The 21,728-nt window shown below is 43.8% G+C and overlaps 1 protein-coding gene across 7 annotated transcripts in view; it reads right to left on the reverse strand.

The window, feature by feature from the left end:
• The window catches only part of LOC132402718 (CAP-Gly domain-containing linker protein 4-like), a 332,263-nt gene that overhangs the window by 239,480 nt on the left and 71,055 nt on the right, over positions 1–21,728 (reverse strand). For 6 of the 7 annotated variants that reach the window (XM_059985681.1, XM_059985679.1, XM_059985685.1 and 3 more), the window contains exons 5-6: positions 17,848–18,009; positions 16,634–16,752 (exon numbers count right to left, since the gene is read on the reverse strand). In XM_059985681.1, coding sequence (XP_059841664.1) covers positions 16,634–16,752; positions 17,848–18,009 — 281 coding nt within the window. The remainder of the gene's footprint in view (positions 1–16,633; positions 16,753–17,847; positions 18,010–21,728) is intronic. The other variant, XM_059985680.1, reaches the window with a different exon arrangement.

The raw sequence follows: 21,728 nt of genomic DNA on the forward strand, positions 1-21,728 counted from the left end.
CCAATGATCCAGAAATCTGAAACACTGCCCGCTGCATCACTTACCTCAGCTACTCAAACATCCTACTCCTGTCCTGACTAGCACGTGGCACTGGAAGTAATCCAGAGATTACTACTGGAAGTCCTGTTCTTCATTTTTTTCCCTAACTCCCCCTATTTGATGTACAAACTCATCTGTTCTCCCCAAGTCACTGGTAGAAATGATATAGCTTCCTCCACTCTAGCGAAGACAACCCAAGTGTGTCCACCCTCTCCATATAACATGTGCCCTCTAATCTGGTCAGCATCCTGATAAACCTCTTCTCCATCTTCTCCAAAGTCTCCCCATCTTTTATATAATGGATTACCAGAACTGAATACAATACACTAGTTGCAGCCAACTACAATTTTATAAATCTGCAACACATCTTCTCAACTCTTGAACTCACATCTTTGACTAGTAAAAGCAAGTATGCCATTTCAGAAGCAGAATCAAGTTTATTATCACTGGCATGTGTCTTGAAATTTGTTAAATTAGCAGCAGCTGCAATACATATTATACAGAAGAAAAATAAATAAATTACAGTATATGTATGTTGAATACATTAAAAATTCTGCAAAAACAGAAATATATATTAAAAAGTGAGGTAATAAAAAAAGTGAGATATATAATAAAAAAGTGAGGTATCGTATGGCGGGTTCAATGTCCATTTAGATATCACATGGCAGAGGGGAATAAGCTGTCCTGAATTGCTGAGTGCCTGCCTTTAGACTTCTGTACCTCCTACAGAATGAGAAAAGGGCATCTACTGGGTGCTGGGGGTCCTTAATAATGGATGCTGCTTTTCTGAGACACTGCTCCTTGAAGATGTCCTGGGTACTACGTAGGCTAATACCTAAGATGGAGCTAACTAAATTTATGACCCTCTACAACCTCTTTCAGTCCTGTGCAGTAGCCCCCCTGCATACCAGACAGTGCAACTTAATTTTCTGGATGAAGGAACTTCCTAAAATGCATGTAAACAACATCTGCATCTCTACGTTCATCAATCAACTTCAACAACTCCTCGAAAAACTCAATCAAGTTATTAAGACGTGACTTGCCCCCCACAAAATCATGCAGACTGTCCCTAATTAGACCCTGAATTTTCAAATGCTGATAAATACAATCCCTAAAAATCCTACCACTGACGTAAGACTCAACAGTCTTCTGTTTCCAGAATTATCCATACTTACCTTCTTCAATAATGGAACATCATTCACTGCTCACCAGTACTCCAAGAACTTGTCTGTGGCTAAAGACAACTTGAATATAATCAGTCATGGCCTCAGTAATTTCATCTTTTGCCTCTGACAATAACTTGGGGCATATCCCATCAGGTCCTGAAAACTTATCCACCTTAATGTTCTATAACAGCCCCAACAATATCTCCTTCATTATTTTGAATACTCCATGTCCTTTGAGGTCATTAACAGGCAGGACAGGTAAAGAGTCAATGGTGTTATCTGCTTGGATTTTCAGAAGGCCTGCTTCACATGAAGCTACTAAACAAGAGTCCATCATATTACAGGAAATATATTAGCACAGATAGAAAAAGGCAAAGAATGCAAATAACACTGTTCCAAGGAGAGTGAAGTTATTTTTGGCTGCTTTTTCCCTCATAACTCAAGATGAAAGCATGCAATAGCATCCTTTTCCAGAGAAGCTCTGCCTCTTTATACTAAATGTTTGTTTCAGAGAATTGTCACTTCCATTGAGCATTCATTCGGCTCCCTTGAAAAACATTCTGTCCTGATGGAATTTTCCCTTGCTACCGTTCCTCACAAAGCAAATATTCATTGTAGCCAAAGTGGTAAGTCAACTGGAAGACCTGCCTGCACGTGATAAACGTATCACTCTCAAAACCCACCTATTACACACTTTTGGACTGTCTGAGTCTGAGCATGCCATTAGGCTTCTCTCCTTGCCTGGCCTAGGTGACACTAGGCCTTCAGAACTAATGGACCACATGCTTTCTCTCTTGCTATATTTCTAGAAAACTCTTCAAGGAATAAATCTCTGATCGAGTTCGCACAGCCCATACCAATACACCAAGAAAAACTATTGGACTAAAATGGCTGATAGTCTACACTCAGACAGAGAGAGCTGCATTGTTCCTCATCTTTCCCCTATCTCAAGAAACCCTGTCAGCACAGCCTCCAGCAGACTCACGCCCATGGCTCCTAACCCGATAGTGGTGAGTCTATGTTTCTACCACACACATTTTGATATAAATGCCAAGAAGTGCCAACACATCGCAGCTTCAACAGTGTCAGTACTTTGGGTCATCAAAAGACTGTGAACTGTAGGTTTCAGTTGCCAGGGTTGTTTATTGTTCACTACAGACACCTTTTCAGGGTGATGCTTCTTATGTGACATGGCCATTCAAGTGAATGTGCTGCCAACACTGCCCATTGATTATAAGGTAGACAGTGACAAACCTTCTCTGGAGGTCACCAGTGGCAACAGGATCCAGACTTATGGGACAAGACCCATGATGCTGTTTCAGTGGACAACATTACATATGGGACTTTGTCTTGGCTCAAGTGCTAGACATCTGCTTAGCGCAAATTCCCCACGTGCCCAAGGACTGTTAGTAGATCTTAAGCACTACCAGCTTGTGAGCACAAAGGACTTTACGTCATTACCCTATACTCCAGTAAGTTCCACATGATGACTCTGTCTAGTGCATGCACCACCACAAGTGAATTCACTCACTTGCTGGGTAAATTCTCAACACATGCTTCAGTGATCAGTGGACATGACCAGAGCATTTGATAACACCAAATGAGCTCCTTCAAATGTGACCTTACAGATGCACCCACTCCTCAATGCATCTATAACCATCACTACTAACGCCTCAGACTATGCTGTGGGTGCCATGCATGAACAGTTAGAGTTGTGTGGCGACCGCTTGCCTTCTTCAGCCAGCAGCTCCGGCCCCCAAAAGGAAGTACAACACATATGACTGCAAGCTTCTCCGTCCCTATCTGGCCATCTGCCATTTTCATTTTCTACTGGACAGCCGGTGTTTCACAGCATTCACTGACCACAAGCCCCTCATGTACATGATGGCCAGCACATCAGATCCTTGGACTGCATGGCAGCAATGCCACCTGGTCTACATTTCAGAATTCACGACTGACATCAAAGGGAAGTTACCTCTCATGGCCTGTCATCGATGCCATACACATCTGGGTTGACACATCAGCATGGCAGCTAACTAAGCTACCGACCTAGAGGTCCAGGCTTACAGGACAGCAGTCATGAGCCTGTGGTTAGTGGACATCGTTCAAGGACACAGGAGTTCCTCTCCTGTGCAAAGCCTCAACCAATTACTCATGGTCCATAGTGCCAGCAAACTGGAGGTGTACTGTTTTTAAGTACATTCACAGCCTTTCACATCTGGGCAGGAAGCCTTCACAGAAACAGATTGCATTAAAGTTTATGCAGTACGCCCTTAGGAAGGATGTGTGAGACTGAAGTGCAGTCTGTGTTGTGCATCTGTGGCAAAAATTAACTGTCATGTTCGGGCACAATTGGCACATTTAAAGCATGTTGAGTGACATTTTGACCATGTGGACCTAGTTGGTCCTCTCCCCTCGCAGACTTCATGCCTCTCCTTACCATGACAACTGCACGACAAGGTGGCCAGAGGTTGTCCCTCTTGCATCAACAATGGCTGCAGGCATGGCTTTGGTGTTCATCACCAACTGGGTCAATCGATTCATCAACACATCTGGTATCTCTTCCGACCACGGTCCCTAAACAGGTCTGACCTCTGGATTGCAAAGGTCCAGAACCCCAGCGCTAAATTACATCACAACACAGTTTATCACCCGCAGTCCAACAACCTGTGCAAACGGTTTTACTGTTCTTTCAAGGCTGCTCTGCAGTCCTCCATGACAGCTGAGTGGTGGCATGATCAAGTCCTGCTCGGGCTCAGAACAGCTCCAAAAAGACGACCTGCAGACCTCTACAGCTGATTTGGTGGATGGGCAGCGACTACAGGTGCTGGGTGATTTTATTACTGACATCACACCATCTGGTCAGCATCTCAGCAGCATTCCACTCTCCTGAGTAAATTCAATTCGTTTACACCTATTCCTACCTCCCATCATGGCGTACAGCACTCTTGGGTTCCAGTTTACCTACATTCTACCTCACTCAATTTTGTTCAGCATGTTGCACATCAACACCTCTTAAGCCCCCTTACATTGGCCCGTTCTGCATTTTGGAAAGGAGCGAAAAGTCTTTTATTGTAGGTAGGAATGGTAAACCTGAATGTATATTTGTTGAATACCTTAAACTAGCCCATGAAGATCTGGGTAGCTCCACTACTATATCCCCTACATCACGATATGACTATGCACATGTCAGCTCACCCTTGGGTGAGCCAGAAGCATTTGCTGTTACTCCAAACAAGCAGCGTGGAACCCAAGCTGAGCATCTCTTATGCGCACCAGACAGATTCACAATGGCAGAATTCTGGGGTGTGGGGCTGGTCTGTGTAGAGTAATGAAATGGGTGACAGATGACATATCCTGTTCATAATAGAAACTATTCTACATAATTCACAAACACTGCCATTGAGAAGGTGTGTTCACTTTAAGAGACAATGCCTGACATAATGACGGCAGTGTAAGGCAGCTGATTTTTGGTTTGTTTATGATGGAAGTAAGTGGCTGTGGCTTTTGTTAAGCACATAAAATGACTTTTGCAAAATCCTACAGTACTAGGGAACCATTGATGGTCTGTATAACACCTGTTTTTAAGCCTGGTGGGTATGGCTTTCAGGCTATTATATCTTCTGCCCAATGGGAGAGGGGAGAAGAGAGAATGTCTGGGGTGGGTAGGGTCTTTGATTATGGTGGCTGCTTTACTGAAGCAACAAGAAGAAAAAATAGAATCCATAGAAGGGAGGCTGGTTTCCATGTGGGCTAAGCTATATCCACAACTCTCTGCAGTTTCTTGCAGTTATGTGCAGAGTGGCTGCTATACCAAGCTGTGATGTGTCCAGATAGGATACTTTCTATAGTGCATCAATAAAAAGTGGTAAAGGTCAATGGGGGACATGCCAAATTTCTTTAGCCTCCTAGGGAAGTTGAGGTGCAAGGAGGCTTTCTAGGGCTAGGCCATGTTGTTGACCAGAACAGGCCTTTGATGATGTTCACTTCCTTAGAACTTGAAACTCTCAATCCTCTCAATGTCAGTACCATTGGTGCATGTGCACTTCTTCCCCCCCTTGAGTCAATGGCTAGCTCTTTTGATTTGCTGACAATGTGGGAAAGTTTGTCATGACACTGTGTACCAGGATCTCCATCTCATTCCTGCACTCAGATGGAATACATAGAATGAAATTGCTGAAATAACTCAGTGATCAGGCAGCATCTGTAGAAGCAAAACTCAGTCAACATTTCAGGTTGAGACCCTGCATCAAGACAGAGTGTCAACACTCATCTCTGTAACTGCATTTTGGACTTCATGACAGAAAGACCACAATCAGTACATGTTGACAGCAACATCCCCAATTTCATCATGCTGCCCCCTAGGGATGCGTGCTTAGTTCACAGCTGTTTATGTTGCAGATGCATCACTATGCTGCTAAATCTACAGCAAATTGAATCAAGTACGTTGATGATGCAATGATGACTGGCCTTATCAATGATGTTGACAACCAGGCAACGTACAGAGAGGAGTTAGAACAGCTGAACAATGGTGCGACCTCAACAACTTAACTCTCAATGTGGACAAGACCAGAGATGATTGTGGACTGGTATCATTGTGGATGATTGTGGAAGGTGTAGGCTGACCACTTCTTACTGCACATAAACAGCTCTTCCGTAGACAAGAGTTAGGATCACAAAGTTTCTGGGAGTGCACATAACAGACAATCTCACTGGTCTCTCAACACCACCTCTTCGGTGAAGAAAGATCAGCAGTGTCTCCAGTTCCACAGGATACTGAGGTGAGCAAAGGTCTCCCCATCATTCTAAACAATGTTTGCAGGAGCATCATTGAGAGTGTTTTGACCAGTGGCTTCAGTCTGGTACGGGAATTGCAAGCCATCTGACCACAAGTCCATACAAAGGATTGCAAGGACTGCTGAGAGGCTCACCGCAGTCTCACCCTTCAGAGATGTTTATCAGGAGCACTGCATACATAGGGCCCTTAGCATTGTCAGTGTTCCCTCCCATGCATCCAACAATCTCTTTGACTCCTTACCATCAAGCAAGGGGTACCAAAGCATTTAGGCAAGAATTGTTAGGATAGGAAACAGCCTCTTTCCCCAGGATGTCAGACTACTGATCTCCCTGCCACCATTCAAGTCTCATTATGTACAAAACACCAGTAGCTGTATACTGTTTACTTTGTAGCTTGTATCATAAATGCACCTGAGTATTTGTCAACTTATTTATGGTAATATTATTTACATGTCATGTATGAGTTCTATGTACCATGTTGTGCACCTTGGTACATACATTGTTTCAATGGGCAGTATACATGTGTACAGTTGAATGACAATAAACTTGAACTTGGAATCTTCAACAATTAAGTCTCTACCTGTGAAGTTGCTGCAGAAGCTCACCACACCTATCCATAGTATGTGGAGAATCTAGTGCAGACCATTCAAAATCAAACTAATATAAATTCAGTGCATTTTAGATGCTTGGAAAGTTGAGAGAAGGTACATCTCATTCTGAATGACTGAAATCAGTGATATCTCTGACAAACCTCAGCAACAGAAAGAAAGACAAAGGCTGATAGGCATAAACAAAAGCATGTAGCGGTGTGCTACATGCAGCGCTAAAATTACGACACGGAGTCGGTAACTGCAGTCGAAGGAAAAACTTTATTCGAAATCTTCAGCCTCACTTTTAAGCCTCCCTCAACCTGCCCCCCATGGCGCAGAGGCTCCAAAGCTCTGTGCTCGCAAACCCCCATAGGCTATCTAATTGTGAGTCGGTTCGGATGTGCCAGGAAAAGGGTCGCCACATAACCCCCCCCCAGAACCGGCGATACACCCCCCAATGTCCGCAGTCTGGGCCAGAACCTGCTTGGGAGGTCGGCCTCTCCGCCGAGGTGCCGGAAACTCGGCCGGTTGCGCCAGGTCCACAAGGGCCGGTTTGAGGCGGTCCACCGTGAAAACCTCCTCTTTCCCCCCAACGTCCAGCACGAACATGGACCCGTTGTTCCGGAGCACCATAAACGGCCCCTCGTATGGCCGCTGCAGCGGTGGCCGATGCCCGCCCCTTCGTACAAACACAAACTTACAGTTCTGTAGGTCTTTGGGTACACAGGTCGGGTGCCGCCCGTGCTGTGAAGTGGGTACGGGGGCCAGGTTACCAAGCTTCTCGCGTAGTCTGCCCAGGACTGCTGCGGGATCTTCCTCTTGCCCCCTTGGGGCTGGTAGGAACTCCCCGGGGACGACCAGGGGCGCGCCGTATACCAACTCGGCCGACGAGGCGTGCAGGTCGTCCTTGGGCGCTGTGCGGATGCCGAGTAGGACCCAGGGAAGCTCATCCGCCCAGTTGGCTCCTCGCAGGCGGGCCATGAGGGCCGACTTCAGGTGACGGTGGAAACGCTCCACTAGCCCGTTCGACTGTGGGTGGTAGGCAGTGGTGTGGTACAGCTGAGTCCCCAAAAGGCTGGCCATAGCTGACCACAGGCTGGAGGTGAACTGGGCGCCTCTGTCAGAGGTAATGTGGGCTGGTACACCAAAGCGAGATATCCAGGTGGCGATCAGGGCTCGGGCACAAGATTCGGAGGTGGTGTCGGTGAGCGGGACCGCCTCTGGCCATCTTGTGAACCGGTCCACGATAGTCAGGAGGTGCCACGCTCCGCGCGACACTGACAGGGCCCACAACATCCACATGAATGTGGTCGAAACGCCGGTGGGCAGGATGGAACTGCTGCAGTGGGGCTTTGGTGTGCCGCTGCACCTTGGCCGTCTGGCAGTGCATGCACATTTTGGCCCATTCACTGACCTGTTTGCGGAGTCCGTGCCAAACAAACCTGCTGGAAACCATCCGGACAGTTGTCCGGATGGAGAGATGCGCCAAGTTATGAATGGAGTCGAAAACGCGTCGCCGCCAGACTGTCGGGACGACTGGACGGGGCTGGCCGGTGGCGACGTCACAGAGTAGGGTCCTCTCACCCGGGCCCACGGGGAGGTCCTGGAGCTGCAAACCGGAGACTGCAGTTCTATAACTCGGAATCTCCTCATCCGCCTGCTGCGCCTCTGCCAGTGCCTCAAAGTCTACCCCTTGGGAAAGGGCATGAACGGTAGGGCGAGAGAGCGCATCCGCCACGACATTGTCCTTACCTGAGACGTGCCGGACATCCGTCGTGTATTCAGAGATGTAGGACAGGTGGCGTTGCTGGCGGGACGACCGGGGTCGGACGCTTTCGTAAACGCAAAGGTAAGCGGTTTGTGGTCCGTGAACGCGGTGAAGGGCCGACCTTCTAGGAAGTACCTGAAATGCCGGATTGCCAGGTAGAGCGCCAACAGTTCCCAGTCGAAAGCACTGTATTTGAGCTCGGGTGGTCGCAGGTGTTTGCTGAAAAACGCCAGGGGTTGCCAGCGACCTGCGATGAGTTGCTCCAGCACCCCACCGACTGCCGTGTTTGATGCGTCCACTGTGAGGGCGGTAGGGGCGTCCATTCTGGGATGTACTAGCATTGCGGCGTCCGCCAAAGCTTCCTTCGTTTGAACGAAAGCGGCGGCGGACTCCTCGTCCCAGGTAATGTCCTTGCTCGGACCCGACATCAGGGCGAACAGGGGGCGCATGATCCGGGCAGCTGAAGGGAGGAAGCGGCGTTAGAAATTGACCATACCTACGAATTCCTGAAGGCCTTTGATCGTGGTGGGTCGGGGAAAGAGGCGGACCGCATCTACCTTAGCGGACAGAGGGGTTGCCCCATCTTTAGTAATGCTGTGGCCCAGGAAGTCAATGGTATCGAGTCCGAACTGGCATTTGGCGGGGTTGATTGTAAGACCGTACTCACTCAGTCGGGCGCAGAGTTGACGGAGGTGGGACAGATGCTCCTGACGACTGCTGCTGGCTATGAGGATGCCATCCAAATAGATGAACGCGAAGCCCAGGTCCCGACCCACCGCGTCCATTAACCGCTGGAACGTCTGTGCGGCATTCTTCAGGCCGAACGGCATGCGGAGGAACTCGAAAAGGCCAAACGGGGTGATGAGAGCCGTTTTGGGGACGTCGTCAGGATGCATCGGGATTTGATGGTACCCTCGGACGAGGTCTACCTTGGAGAAGATCCGTGCGCCGTGCAGGTTTGCTGCAAAGTCCTGAATGTGCGGCACAGGGTAGCGGTCCGGTGTGGTAGCCTCGTTCAGTCTGCGGTAGTCCCCGCACGGTCTCCAGCCCCCCGTCGCTTTGGGCACCATGTGCAGGGGGGAGGCCCATGGGCTGTCGGACCGCCGGATGATCCCCAATTCCTCCATCCTCTGGAACTCCTCCTTCGCCAGTCGGAGATTGTCCGGGGGAAGCCGCCGAGCGCTGGCGTGGAGGGGTGGTCCCTGGGTCGGGATGTGGTGCTGTACGCCGTGTCAGGGCATGGCCGCTGTGAACTGTGGTGCCAGAACCGATGGGAAATCCGCCAGGACCCTGGTGAAGTCGTTGTTGGACAGCGTGATGGAGCCGAGGTGAGGGGCTGGCAACTGGGCTGCACCCAGGGAGAACGTCTGAAAGGTCTCGGCGTGTACCAGTCTCTTCCTGGGCAGGTCGACCAGTAGGCTGTGAGCCCGCAAAAAATCCGCACCCAGAAGCGGTTGGGCTACGGCGGCCAGTGTGAAGTCCCACGTGAACTGGCTGGAGCCGAACTGTAGCTGCACCTGACGGGTGCCATAGGTCCTTACTGTGCTGCCATTCACGGCCCTCAGGGGGGGACCCGGTGCCCTGCTGCGGGTGTCGTAACTCGTCGGAGGTAAAACGCTGATCTCAGCCCCAGTATCGACCAAAAACCGGCGTCCCGACCTTCTATCCCACACATACAGGAGGCTATCCCGATGGCCAGCCGCCGTAGCCATCAGCGGCGGCTGGCCCTGGCGTTTCCCGGGAACTTGCAGGGCGGGCGACAACGGCGGGCTTCTGCGCCCCACCGCTGGTGGTAGAAGCACCAGTGTTAATTGGGCCGGGGGTTGGCGGGCTCTGCGGCCGGGCCTGGACTGGTTTGCTGCCGGGAGCGTGGCTGGGAGATCTGTGCGATAGACGCCCCGCTCACCTTTTTGGCGTTCCACAGCAAGTCCGCCCGGGCTGCCACCTTCCGGGGGTCACTGAAATCCGCGTCGGACAGCAGCAGGCGTATGTCCTCGGGCAGCTGCTCCAGGAATGCCTGCTCAAACATGAGGCAGGGTGTGTGTTCGTCGGCGAGAGACAACATCTCAGTCATTAAAGCCGAAGGAGGTCTGTCGCCCAAGCCATCCAGGTGCAGTAAACGGGCAGCCCGCTCGCGCCATGAGAGTCCGAAAGTCCTGAGGAGCAGGGCTTTGAATTCCGTGTACTTGCCGTCTGCCGGGGGCGACTGTATGAACTCCGCGACCTGGGCCGCTGTGTCCTGGTCGAGGGAGCTCACCACGTAGTAGTAGCGGGTGTCTTCAGAGGTGATCTGGCGAACGTGGAATTGGGCTTCGGCTTGCTGGAACAACAGGTTCGGGCACTGTGTCCAGAAACCTGGCAGTTTCAACGAAACCGCATGAACAGAGGTGGCGTCGGTCATTTCTGGTCCAAAAATCGTTTGGACCGTCGGGGTCACCAATTGTAGCGGTGTGCTACACGCAGCGCTAAAATTACGACACGGAGTCGGTAACTGCAGTCGAAGGAAAAACTTTATTCGAAATCTTCAGCCTCACTTTTAAGCCTCTGTCAACCGGCCCCCCATGGCGCAGAGGCTCCAAAGCTCTGTGCTCGCAAACCCCCGTAGGCTATCTAATTCTGAGTCGGTTCGGATGTGCCAGGAAAAGGGTCGCCACAAGCAAACAAATTACAGTAAAATGCAGTAGTATCTTGAGTTGTTATTTACTGCACTGCAGACATGGCTTCTTTCAAAAGCTTTGGGGAATTTTCTCTATCTATCTCCCAGAAGATAAGCAAATCCACGCTACTGAATTCCTCTGTGTCATCTGCTACATCAGAAAATTTGATATCCCTCATCAATCTGTGTTGCAGCTACTCCAGAAATCACAGAGCAGAATAAACCCTTTGTAGCTGTGTCTTTTAAGGACTGTAGGATCCCTTAAAGCAGAGTTCAGATTTCTCACCCTTCAATCACTGAAAATGTGTTTCAGCAGGCAGATTACAAAGTTCATTTAAATACAGCCATAAAAATGCAATACAAGTTCACTCACCCTATATTTATTGAACAATGCACTGTGTGTAAAGGCCCTGTGTAATTTTACTCGAATGTGGCTCAAAAAAAAACAAATTAAATTGCAAGGCTACCAGGGCTCTTACTACCATTACTGTGATTCTTTGTCTTGCAGTTCTGTGTGTAATTGAAACAGAAAACATTTAAGTGTACGACAAAGGGGGAAGGCAAAATTCAGCATGTGCATTGTCTGATACCATCAAATAATCTGCAATTCACTTGTAGTTTAATGCTGACCTCTTGTGACAGACATCTTATATTACAACTTCTGAGTCTGGCTAAAAAATTGTAAAAATAGACCAAACAAAAGACTTTTAGTCTGAATGCACACAGCATTCATAACATGAAGGAATTAATAGAAGTAAGTGGCCATTGTGGTACTTAAAACAATACAGCATTGTTTAAGTTGAGTGAAAGGTTTTAAGGTGCTTGGAAGTAAGTACAGAGGAGGTGTCAGGGGTAAGGTTTATTTTTTTTTAAGCACAGTGTGGTGAGTGCGTGGAATGGGCTGCCGGTGCCAGTGCCGGTGGAGGCGGATACATAGAACATAGAACCATACAGCACAGTACAGGCCCTTCGGCCCACAATGTTGTGCCGACCCTGCCCCCCATATAACCCCTCCACCTTAAATTCCTCCATATACCTGTCTAGTAGTCTCTTAAATTTCCACTAGTGTATCTGTCTCCACCACTGACTCAGGCAGTGCATTCCATGCTCTAACCACAATAGGGTCTTTTAAGAGAATCCTGGATAGGTACATGGAGCTCAGAAAAATAGAGGGCTATGGGTAACGTGAGGTAATTTCTTTTGTTTTGTAATTTTTTTTATTGAAGTTCATCAAACAAACATTTCCATAAGATGTATTTCAGACATTGTACATATACATCATATAATCATTTATATCACAAAATCTCCACAAATTATTTATCTGGGGTATATATTTATAGAAACGAGTGGAAAGAAAAAAACAAGCAAAAGGAAAGAACTATGTACAATTAGGGAGTGATTTTTTTTTACAACAGATTCATTGATTTGTGAGAATAAAATCAAGCCTATGAGGCACTATGTAGTTAAACCATTTTTCCCAGTATGAATCAAATTGTTCCAGCTTATGATTAACAGATGCTGTTATCTTCTCCATTTTGTAAATGTCCATTGTAATTTCCATCCATGTATTTAAAGTTGGGCTCTCCTGTGATAACCATTTCCTACTAAGAGTCTTTTTATCAGCCACCAACAGTACATTCATTAAATATTTATCTCTTTTCAACCATTCTTGAGGTATATATCCAAAATATATGGTCTTACTCTCCAAGGGTATTTCACATTTAAAGATGTCTTGTAGGGCATTGTGTATCCCCCTCCAATAGTTTTTGATAACAGGGTAGTCCCAAAAAATATGATAATGATTTGCATTTTGATTTCCACAATTTCTCCAGCAAACAGAGAGGTTCCTATCATAATGGGATTTCTGAGAGGGTGTAATAAAATATCTTATCAAATTTTTCCATCCAAACTCTCTCCATTTCTGTGAATTGGTACACTTCCATTGATACCTCCATATTGTTGTCCATTCTTCCTCATATATAATTATCCCTCCTTCCTTCTCGCATTTTGTTTTAATGTATGAAGTCAAATGTGTTGTAAGATTTGACAACCCCTTATACGTGCTTGAAATGATTCTACTACCATTATCTGAATTATATGCTTTTCTAAATAGCTCTATCAAGCATGTATTTGCCTTGGTTACATTTTTAAGCGTCTTATTAACATATTGTCGCATCTGTAAATACCGATAAAAATCTTGTTTTTCTAATAAGTGTTTCTCTTTAAGCATTTCAAAACTGAACAGTGTTCCTTCTTTCATTATGTTGCAAAGAACTGTTATTCCTTTAGCTGTCTGGTCCTTAAATCTAGCATCCAATTTATTTGGTGTAAAATCTGAGTCATATGCACACCATTTAAGAATTGCAATATCTCCCTCTAGATTATATTCTTTTATAGTGGTTTTCCATACTTTAAGAGTAATTTCTAAGGTAAAGACATGTTCGGCACAGCTTTGTGAGCCTAAGGCTTGTGCTGTAGGCTTTCTATGTTTCACGGTTAAAAAATGTTAATTCTCTGTTCAAGAAAGAAGTAGGCACATCCTGGGAATTAAAGACCAGTGAATCTTACTCCAGTAGCAGGAAATTATTGGAGAATATTCTTAGAGTCAGGAATTACGAGTATTTGGAGAAGTATAGTCTGATCAGGGACAGTCAGCATGGCTTTGTGTGGTGCAGCTTTTTCCTCATAAACCCAAGCAGTCAATGTGGTGCATATGGATTTTAGTAAGATATTTTGAAAGTCAGCAGGCATGGGATCCAGGTAAACTTGGCTGTGTGGATTCAGGATTGGCTTGCCCATAGAAGGCGATTAGAAGGTGATTGCAGATACAGTGTTTTCTGTTTGGAGGTCAGTGAGCAAAGGTGTTCTTCAAGGATTTGTTCTGGGATCACTGCTCCTTGTGATTTTTATATATGGTTGGGTGAGGAAGTGGAGGGTGAGTTACAGCAGTAAGTTTGCAGATAGTGATAGTGATTGTGGATAGTGAAGATTATCATAGGTTACAACAGGACATTGACAGGGCGTAGAATTCGGCTGAGAAGTAACAGGTGAAGTTTAACCATGAAAAGTTTGAAGTGATTCACTTTAAAAGGTCAAATTTGAAGGCAGACTACAGAGCTAATGGCAGGATTCTTCCATTAGCGTGGAGGAACAGAGGGACCTTGGATCCACATCCATAGATCCCACAAGGTTGCCATGCAACTTGATCGTGTTGTTAAGAAAGTGTGTGTATTGGCCTTCATAGTGAGGAGACTGAATTCAAGAGCCACAAACAAGGTAAAGTTGAAGCTCTATAAAATCCTGGTTAGACCACACTTGGGGAAAAACATGTTCAGTTATGGTTGTTTGGCTCATTATAGGAAGGATGTGGAAACATTAGAAAAGGTGCAGAGGAGATTTATCAAGATGCTACCTAGATTAGAGAGCAAGCTTTACAAGGATAGGTTGAGTGCTAGGGCTTTTCTCTTTGGAGTGAAGGAAGATGAGATATTTCTTGATAAGAGGTGTAAATCAAGTGGATAACCAGAGACTTTTGCAAAGAACATAAAATGCTGGTGGAACTCAGCAGGCCATTCTGCAGTGGAAAAGAGCAAACAGTCAACTTTTCAGACCAAGACCACTCATCAGGGTGCAGCCTGATGCTGCCTGGCCTGCTGAGTTTCTCCAGCATCATGTGTGTGTGTTTCTCTCGATTTTCAGCATCTTCAGATTTTCTCATGCTTGTGACCACAGACTTTTTCCCAGGGCGGAAATGACTAATACGAGGTGGCATCATTTCAAGCTGATTGGAGAAATGTATAGGAACAATATCAAAGGTAAGTTGTTGTTCCCCACACCCCCATGCACAGTCTGTGTTGGGTGCATGGAGCACACTGCCGGGAGTGGAGATAGAGGCAGATATATTAGTGACATTTAAGAAACTCTCAGACAGGCACACGGATAATAGAGAAATGGAGGGTTATGTCTCTACTCCAAATAAGTGCAGACACAGAATAACTAAATATATTCAAGGCTAAGACAAAGGTACTTGGTTCACAGTAGGATTAAGAATTATAGAGGACAGACAAGAAAGTGGACCTGAATGGAAGATCAAACCTACCATGATTTTAATGAATGGGCGAGAAGGCTTATTGAACTAAAAGGCCTTGGAAATATAGTTAGAAAACCTAGTCATTCTGTCCTTGTTGGAACATGCCAAAGAACAGAGATAATACCTTGTTGGGGGAGTATCAGCAAATGGAAACTAAATTTTTAAAAAAATCAACATACTGTGTTAGACCCTAGTAGACCCAATATGGTATAAAACAAACATGCAAGAAAACTAGCAAAACTAAAGATCAGTGTGGGAAAGGGTGCTTCCTTTTCCACTGGAAATCAATACTCTCAGAACATTAAATTAATTGGGAAAAAAGACACATACACTTCATTTTAATATTTAAGCAGAGGACATACAGGAAGTTACAAGGGAGGGATTTATAAGAAACTAAATAGTCTAAATACTAACAAAAGAGATTATTGTACCAGCAAATTCAACACAAAACTCTGATTTATTTATGTATTAATACCCAAATGTTCTCAGGTAGCTAATAATATTTGTCTAGATTATTTTCATACCATCAATGCTATATTTGCTTCAGTGACTTTCCTGGTCGCCAAAGCAGTGTTGAATGAGAGGGGTATTAGTGAGCTTTATTAAAATTCAAGTCAAGGTGAATCAATGATAAAACTTTCCACTGGCTAGAGTTGTACCACAGGTGGAATTCTAACAGAATGGAAAAAGGCCTATCAAGCCTAAGCCAGCTCATGGCAACATTATCCAGTCAGTCCAATACTCTTTTTCTCATACCCTTGATCTTTTCTTTCTTATATTTATCCAATTTTCTTTGGAGCTTCGCAAGTGTTACACAAAATCAAATGTTATTTTTTCAAGTTTTTCTATTTCTTTAAACAATTAGTAGCTATAAATTCTGGCAAGCTAACTGTGCTCCATCTCTTCAATCATTTATAAAAGAGAATATAAGGAAAAGAAAAATAAAAGGAAACAATAGACAATTTCTGAATCATAAAATCAACTAAGCTTTTAAAATGTTACTAATTCATATCTAATTATTATTTTCATGCACACATAAACTTGCCTTATAAGTATTTAATTTTCCATTCATAATAATACATTTAATAATGATAAAAATAATGTTCATTAAAGCAATGGAGTGTATAGCAAAGAAACAGCATTATTACCCCATTGCCATAAACTATGTAATTGCTCCATGAAGTTCAATTATATGACATTAAAAGAAGTTTTCCTTTATTCCCTGTCCACAATGTTACTTTATCACTTGCTGACAACTTTATCAGTATTACAATTTTCTTCACCCTTTTCATAAACATTTTGCTTGAGGTTTGAAGTGGTTTACATAATAAATTCTGCTGCCATTGGCATCCCCATCCCATTTTTTGTGTTCCTAATAATTACTTCATAAAAAGACTAATCTCTAAGAGACTAGTTAATTTCTCAATACTCTCTAAAACATAGTAGTTATATTTCCACAAGATAATTTGTGTATTACTAACATGTCTAAAGAGTGGTTACTTGAATTCTAAAATACCAGTTTCTTACCCGAAATACAGGGTTGGCTCCATGTTCCAATAAACACTTCACAGCTGACAAACAAAGATTTGATGCTGCTATGTGTAAAGGTGTTCCAAAATTGAAGTCACTGCAGGTGGCATCTACTTCTGACAATAACAGGTACAAAACAAATGATCAAATTATGTTTCAATCAAACAAAATTATCAGATCAACATCAGGTGAGTATTTTTTAATTTTTTTTGTCTTCAAGATATTATTATCATGAACCTGAAAAGTATTTACTATTCTTCACCTTTTGTAAGCATGAGGTCAGACATCACCAAACATTCTAATATTGCAACTGAATATCACAAATTCATAAAGCATACTTTTCTTCCCACAATTATTTTGTGGTTTGAAAAGGAAATGTAATTTCATGATGAAATACAAAATGGATTCTTCACATAGATTTTCATACGACAATATTTTGGATTAATGCTAATAATGAATATTTTGCATGACTTTTTTTGTGAAAAAGATGAATAGCTCCAAATAGGCAATAAGCATGAGGAAAGTGACTATTTTGGAGACATTTAAACCCAGTTCACAAAATCGAATGATATATGGCAGATCTATACTAATGTGCTCAGAGATACTGGATTATACATATTAAAAACACCTGCCACCAATATTCCTATCATCCTACTGTTAGTATCTAGATCCGAAAAAAAGTGCTTTGGGGTGTACCAACAATGGCTGTGAAGGTTATTCAAAACACAATCTTCAAAAGGCAATGCAGCATGATTCAGACCCTAAAACCAGAAATGCTCTGACATAATTCAATTCCAAACATCATCTGAGTGGGTGAAAGGAGATGTGATTCAAACTATGATACCAACATCTCCTTTGGGGTGGATCAAATTCACAACATGAAGCAGAAGGTTGTGCATGCATTAAACTACAGTGTAGCCAATATGCTCATTTGTCATCTACCAGTGCCATTAAGAACTAAATCAATTATACCAATCCTATATATGACAGCCAAGTTTTGTTGTTGCACTTGCTTATTATTATTATTACCAATATTCTTAATATTATTCATCTGATTAGATAATGACCCTCAATCTCATTTAGTGCACACAGTCACCAGTTTGTAAGGAACAACTCTAAAAAAAAAACATGCTACTGGCTAGAATTTACTAGTTTCACAGTATTCTCAAAACAACACCAATGCATCTTCCACAAAGTTTAAAATGATTTACCTCCAGCATTTGCGCCCTTCAAAATTATTCTTATTAGTTCAGGAACGTCAAAATATGCAGCATAATGCAATGCATTCATGTTAGTCCAACGGCTTCGAATTTTTACATCCGCTCCCATCTCAATCAACTGTAAAGCAAACTTGGCTGCAACTTCTGCATCTCCTGGAAAATAAGAATATAATGCAAAATCTGTGCAACACGTCAGTAAAGTATAGTTTAGATTAAATGTCACAGTAAAGTAACATGTAAGGTAGTGTAATGAATAACAGTTTATAGGAAACAGACTGAGCAGAACAACTGTTCCAGAATTAGAAAAGATCTTAAGCACATAGAGAACTGAAGTGAAAAAGAACCTGCATGAAGCAAAAGCCTTACAAATGACATGGCTTGCAGTTGTGAGTGGCTTGGAGATGATGGATATGTTTGCAAGGGAAAGAATGGGGTAAGAAGAGTGGTTGAGGAAATAAAATAGCTGTATCATAGGAATAATGCATGCTGCAGTTACTCAGATTTCAAAGTCTGACATCAGATAACAAGGATAAAAATATCAAATCTTAAGTCCAAATTTCAGAAAATTAAAGAAATGGATAAAAAAAGGCATCATGTCAAATAAATTTAATGAAATAAGTATTCATAAAATTATATTTGACCCTGTTTTTGGAATTAGAAATAACATATGTTCCAAAATGTAATCAAGAGAGCATCACTGATTGCATTTAAGCTGAAGAGGCATGTGAACTATAAATACTGTAATTGACACATTACTTCTGAATGCTTAACAAGCTCTTCTATTTCAGAAGCAGCCACTCAATCTCTTTCTACTTTATTTTCATGGGTTCTGGGCAATTAATGAATCTTATGTTGGATCTTCTGATTTTGCTACAGCTGTAATGATTGGAATTAAGAAGGCAAATGGATGGGTTGTTTCTGCTGATTGTACTTGGACTTCCCAGACCAGAGAGATTCCAATTCTTTGTTTGTGATGCATGATGGTACCAGTTTGTGAGGGACTTTCATCTTTTGGATGCTTAATGCAAGATTCACCCTCTCGAATATTGCGGTGAAGGAATCAACAATAATTCCATAAGTATCTGAAACGGAACGATTAAACATGGAGTGATTTTGATTCTGAAGGTGACCCACTTATTATGTAGATTAGCTTCATTTCAGAAGATAAAGTACAGTTGCAAAAAAGGCTGAACTGAGGAGCAATGTAAAGATTTGGGCTTAAGCCTAACGTGTATTGGGATTGGGCTGTAGTGGAACTGTGGTTGCGGATCATGATTTGCATTTCATTGTGTATCAAATGTAATTATGAGGACAGTCAAATCTGAGAAGAACCCTTGATTATCATTTTTAGTTGATGGAGTTCCAAGTTTTCTTATGGTCATGCTGATCCCTCTGTTCTTCTGGAACATATCATGAAGCAAATGTATGCCCTTTGTGCTCCTTACCAAACAAATGCTGCATTATGATTATGAAAAGAGCTATTTGGTCCCAGGGAAAATGTTCTAATGCCTAGATCAAGATCAATATCATGAGAGCTTGAACTTGTTTCTTTCAGAAATACCAGTGTTATGACAAGGCACCAAGTAATCTTTGACAGGTTCAATACATTGCACAGTACCATAGAGAAAAAGAAATACCCTTTATCATCTGTTTCCGATTTCTCCGAAACTGGAGGGGCAACTGGAGCCAACAGCATTACTGAGTCTGCTGTTAGCAACAGGTCAATACAGGCAAGGATGACAGACTTCCTTCTCTGAAGGCCATTAGCAAACCAGCTGAGTTGTTATGAAATTCATCATCAGTAATTTTAGCATAATTGTTACAAAGATGAGTTTTATTTTAATTCCAGGTTTACTTGAATATAAATTCCTCTGCAATAATTGCTGGATAATTGCTTAAACATATATTGTACCATTCCATAAGAAAAATGCCAATACCCTAATCATATCTATATCTCCATTGTCATCATAAATAGCACTTTTAGAGATCTAGTGTTTATAGGAAAAACATACAAGCTCTCAAATGTTTATATGTAAACATGTAGCAAATCAGCAATGTGGTCAACTAATATTTAAAACTTCATTTGACATATTTAAACTTAGAATTGTACAATGTGATGTAGATGTTCCAGCTGTCCATGAGATGCCCTGACATTCCAAGCCCCAAACAGCAGTGTTGAATGGACATTGCGCCTTAACCTGACCACATTTCTGGTTCTGACTACACAGAGGCAGCAGCAGCAGAAGGAGCACCACCAAAAGCAATGAGTTCTTTCTCCTTGCTGGAGAGGAGGGTTTCTTATTTTTTAATCCATTGTAGAGCGAAACAGTCAAGTGGAACAGCCATCATTAAAGCAGCCATCATCAGAGTGGAGGCTAGAGTCAGAGTGGAAACTTTGAGGCTTTGACGCAACAAGGTCAAGGCCAAAGAAACAGGTAACAACGATATTCTTTTTTTGTTGTTATTGCTGATTTCGTCTTGGTTGCCCCTTAGTGCAATGTTCGCAGGATGACAGATATGACAGTGGAATGCTCCGCCTGTAGGATGCGGGGAATTCATGGAACCTGATGGTCTCTCTGATGACTACACCTGCGGGAAGTGTAGCCAACTCCAGCTCCTGAAAGACCACATTAAAGGGCTAGAGCTGGAGTTGGCTGAATTAAGAATCATCCAAGAGGCAGAGCAATTGATACACCCAGAGTGTAGAATTCAGGGTGTAGATGAGTGAACACCAAAAGAGGTAAAGGGAGAAAGAAGTTAGTGCAGGGTCCCACTGTGGCTATTATCCTCAGCTATTACCCTTTGGATACAGTCAGCTCTGAGTCTCAGAAGAGTAGGGTGAAGTCAGGCAGAACAATAGCTGTAGGGAACTCAATAGTTGAGGGGACAGATAGGAGATTCTGCAGCAGCGAGATGCCAGAACACAGTGTTGCCTCCTGGGTGCTAGAGTCCAAGATGTCTCTGAGCACTTGCAGAATATCCATGAAGGGGAGGGTGAACAGCTAGAGGTCGTGGTACATATTGGTACCAATGACAAATGCAGAAGAGGGCTAGAGTAAGTTTAGGGAGTTAGGAAGGAGGCTGATGAGCAGGACCTCCAAGGTGTAAGGAGTGACCTGTAGAAGTGGGATGGGTTGCACCTAAACTGGAGGGGAACCTATATCCTGGGAGGGAGGTTTGCCAATGCTGTTAGGAAGAGTTTAAACTAGACATGCGGGGGGGGGGGGGACCGAAGTGAAGAGGCAGAGGATGGGGTGGTTGGAGCACAAGTGGAGACAACTTGTTGGGAGCTTGTGAGGAAGGATAGGCAGATGATAGACCAAAAACGCATTAAGCCTGATAGTTTGAGATTTGTCTATTTTAATGCAAGAAGTATCAAAAACAAAGTAGATGAACTTAGAGCATGGATCAGTACATAGAACTATGACGTAGTGGCCATAGCAGAGACTGAGATGTCTCAGGGGCATGAATGGCTGCTGAGTGTGCTGCATTTTAGATGTTTCCAAAAGGACAAAGTGGGAGGCAAAAGAGGTGGGAGCATGGCATTGCTAATCAGGAATAGTATCATGGCTGCAGAAAAGGGAGCAATAACTCTATTGGCTGTTTTTCATAGACCTCCCAATAGTAGCAGAGACATTGAGGAGCAGATAGGGAGGTAGATTCTTGAACGGTGCAATAACAAAAGGGCTGCTGTGATAGGTGATTTTAACTTACATAATATTGACTGGCATCTCCTTAGATCAAAGGATTTGGACGGTGTGGAGTTTGTTCAGTGTGTTCAATAAGTTTTCCTGACGCAATATGTAGATAAATCAACTAGAGAAGAGGTTACACTTGATCTGATATTGGAAAACGAACCTGGACAAGTGCCT

Source organism: Hypanus sabinus, chromosome 12, assembly GCF_030144855.1.
Source record: "Hypanus sabinus isolate sHypSab1 chromosome 12, sHypSab1.hap1, whole genome shotgun sequence".
Classification (NCBI taxonomy): Eukaryota; Metazoa; Chordata; class Chondrichthyes; order Myliobatiformes; family Dasyatidae; genus Hypanus; species Hypanus sabinus.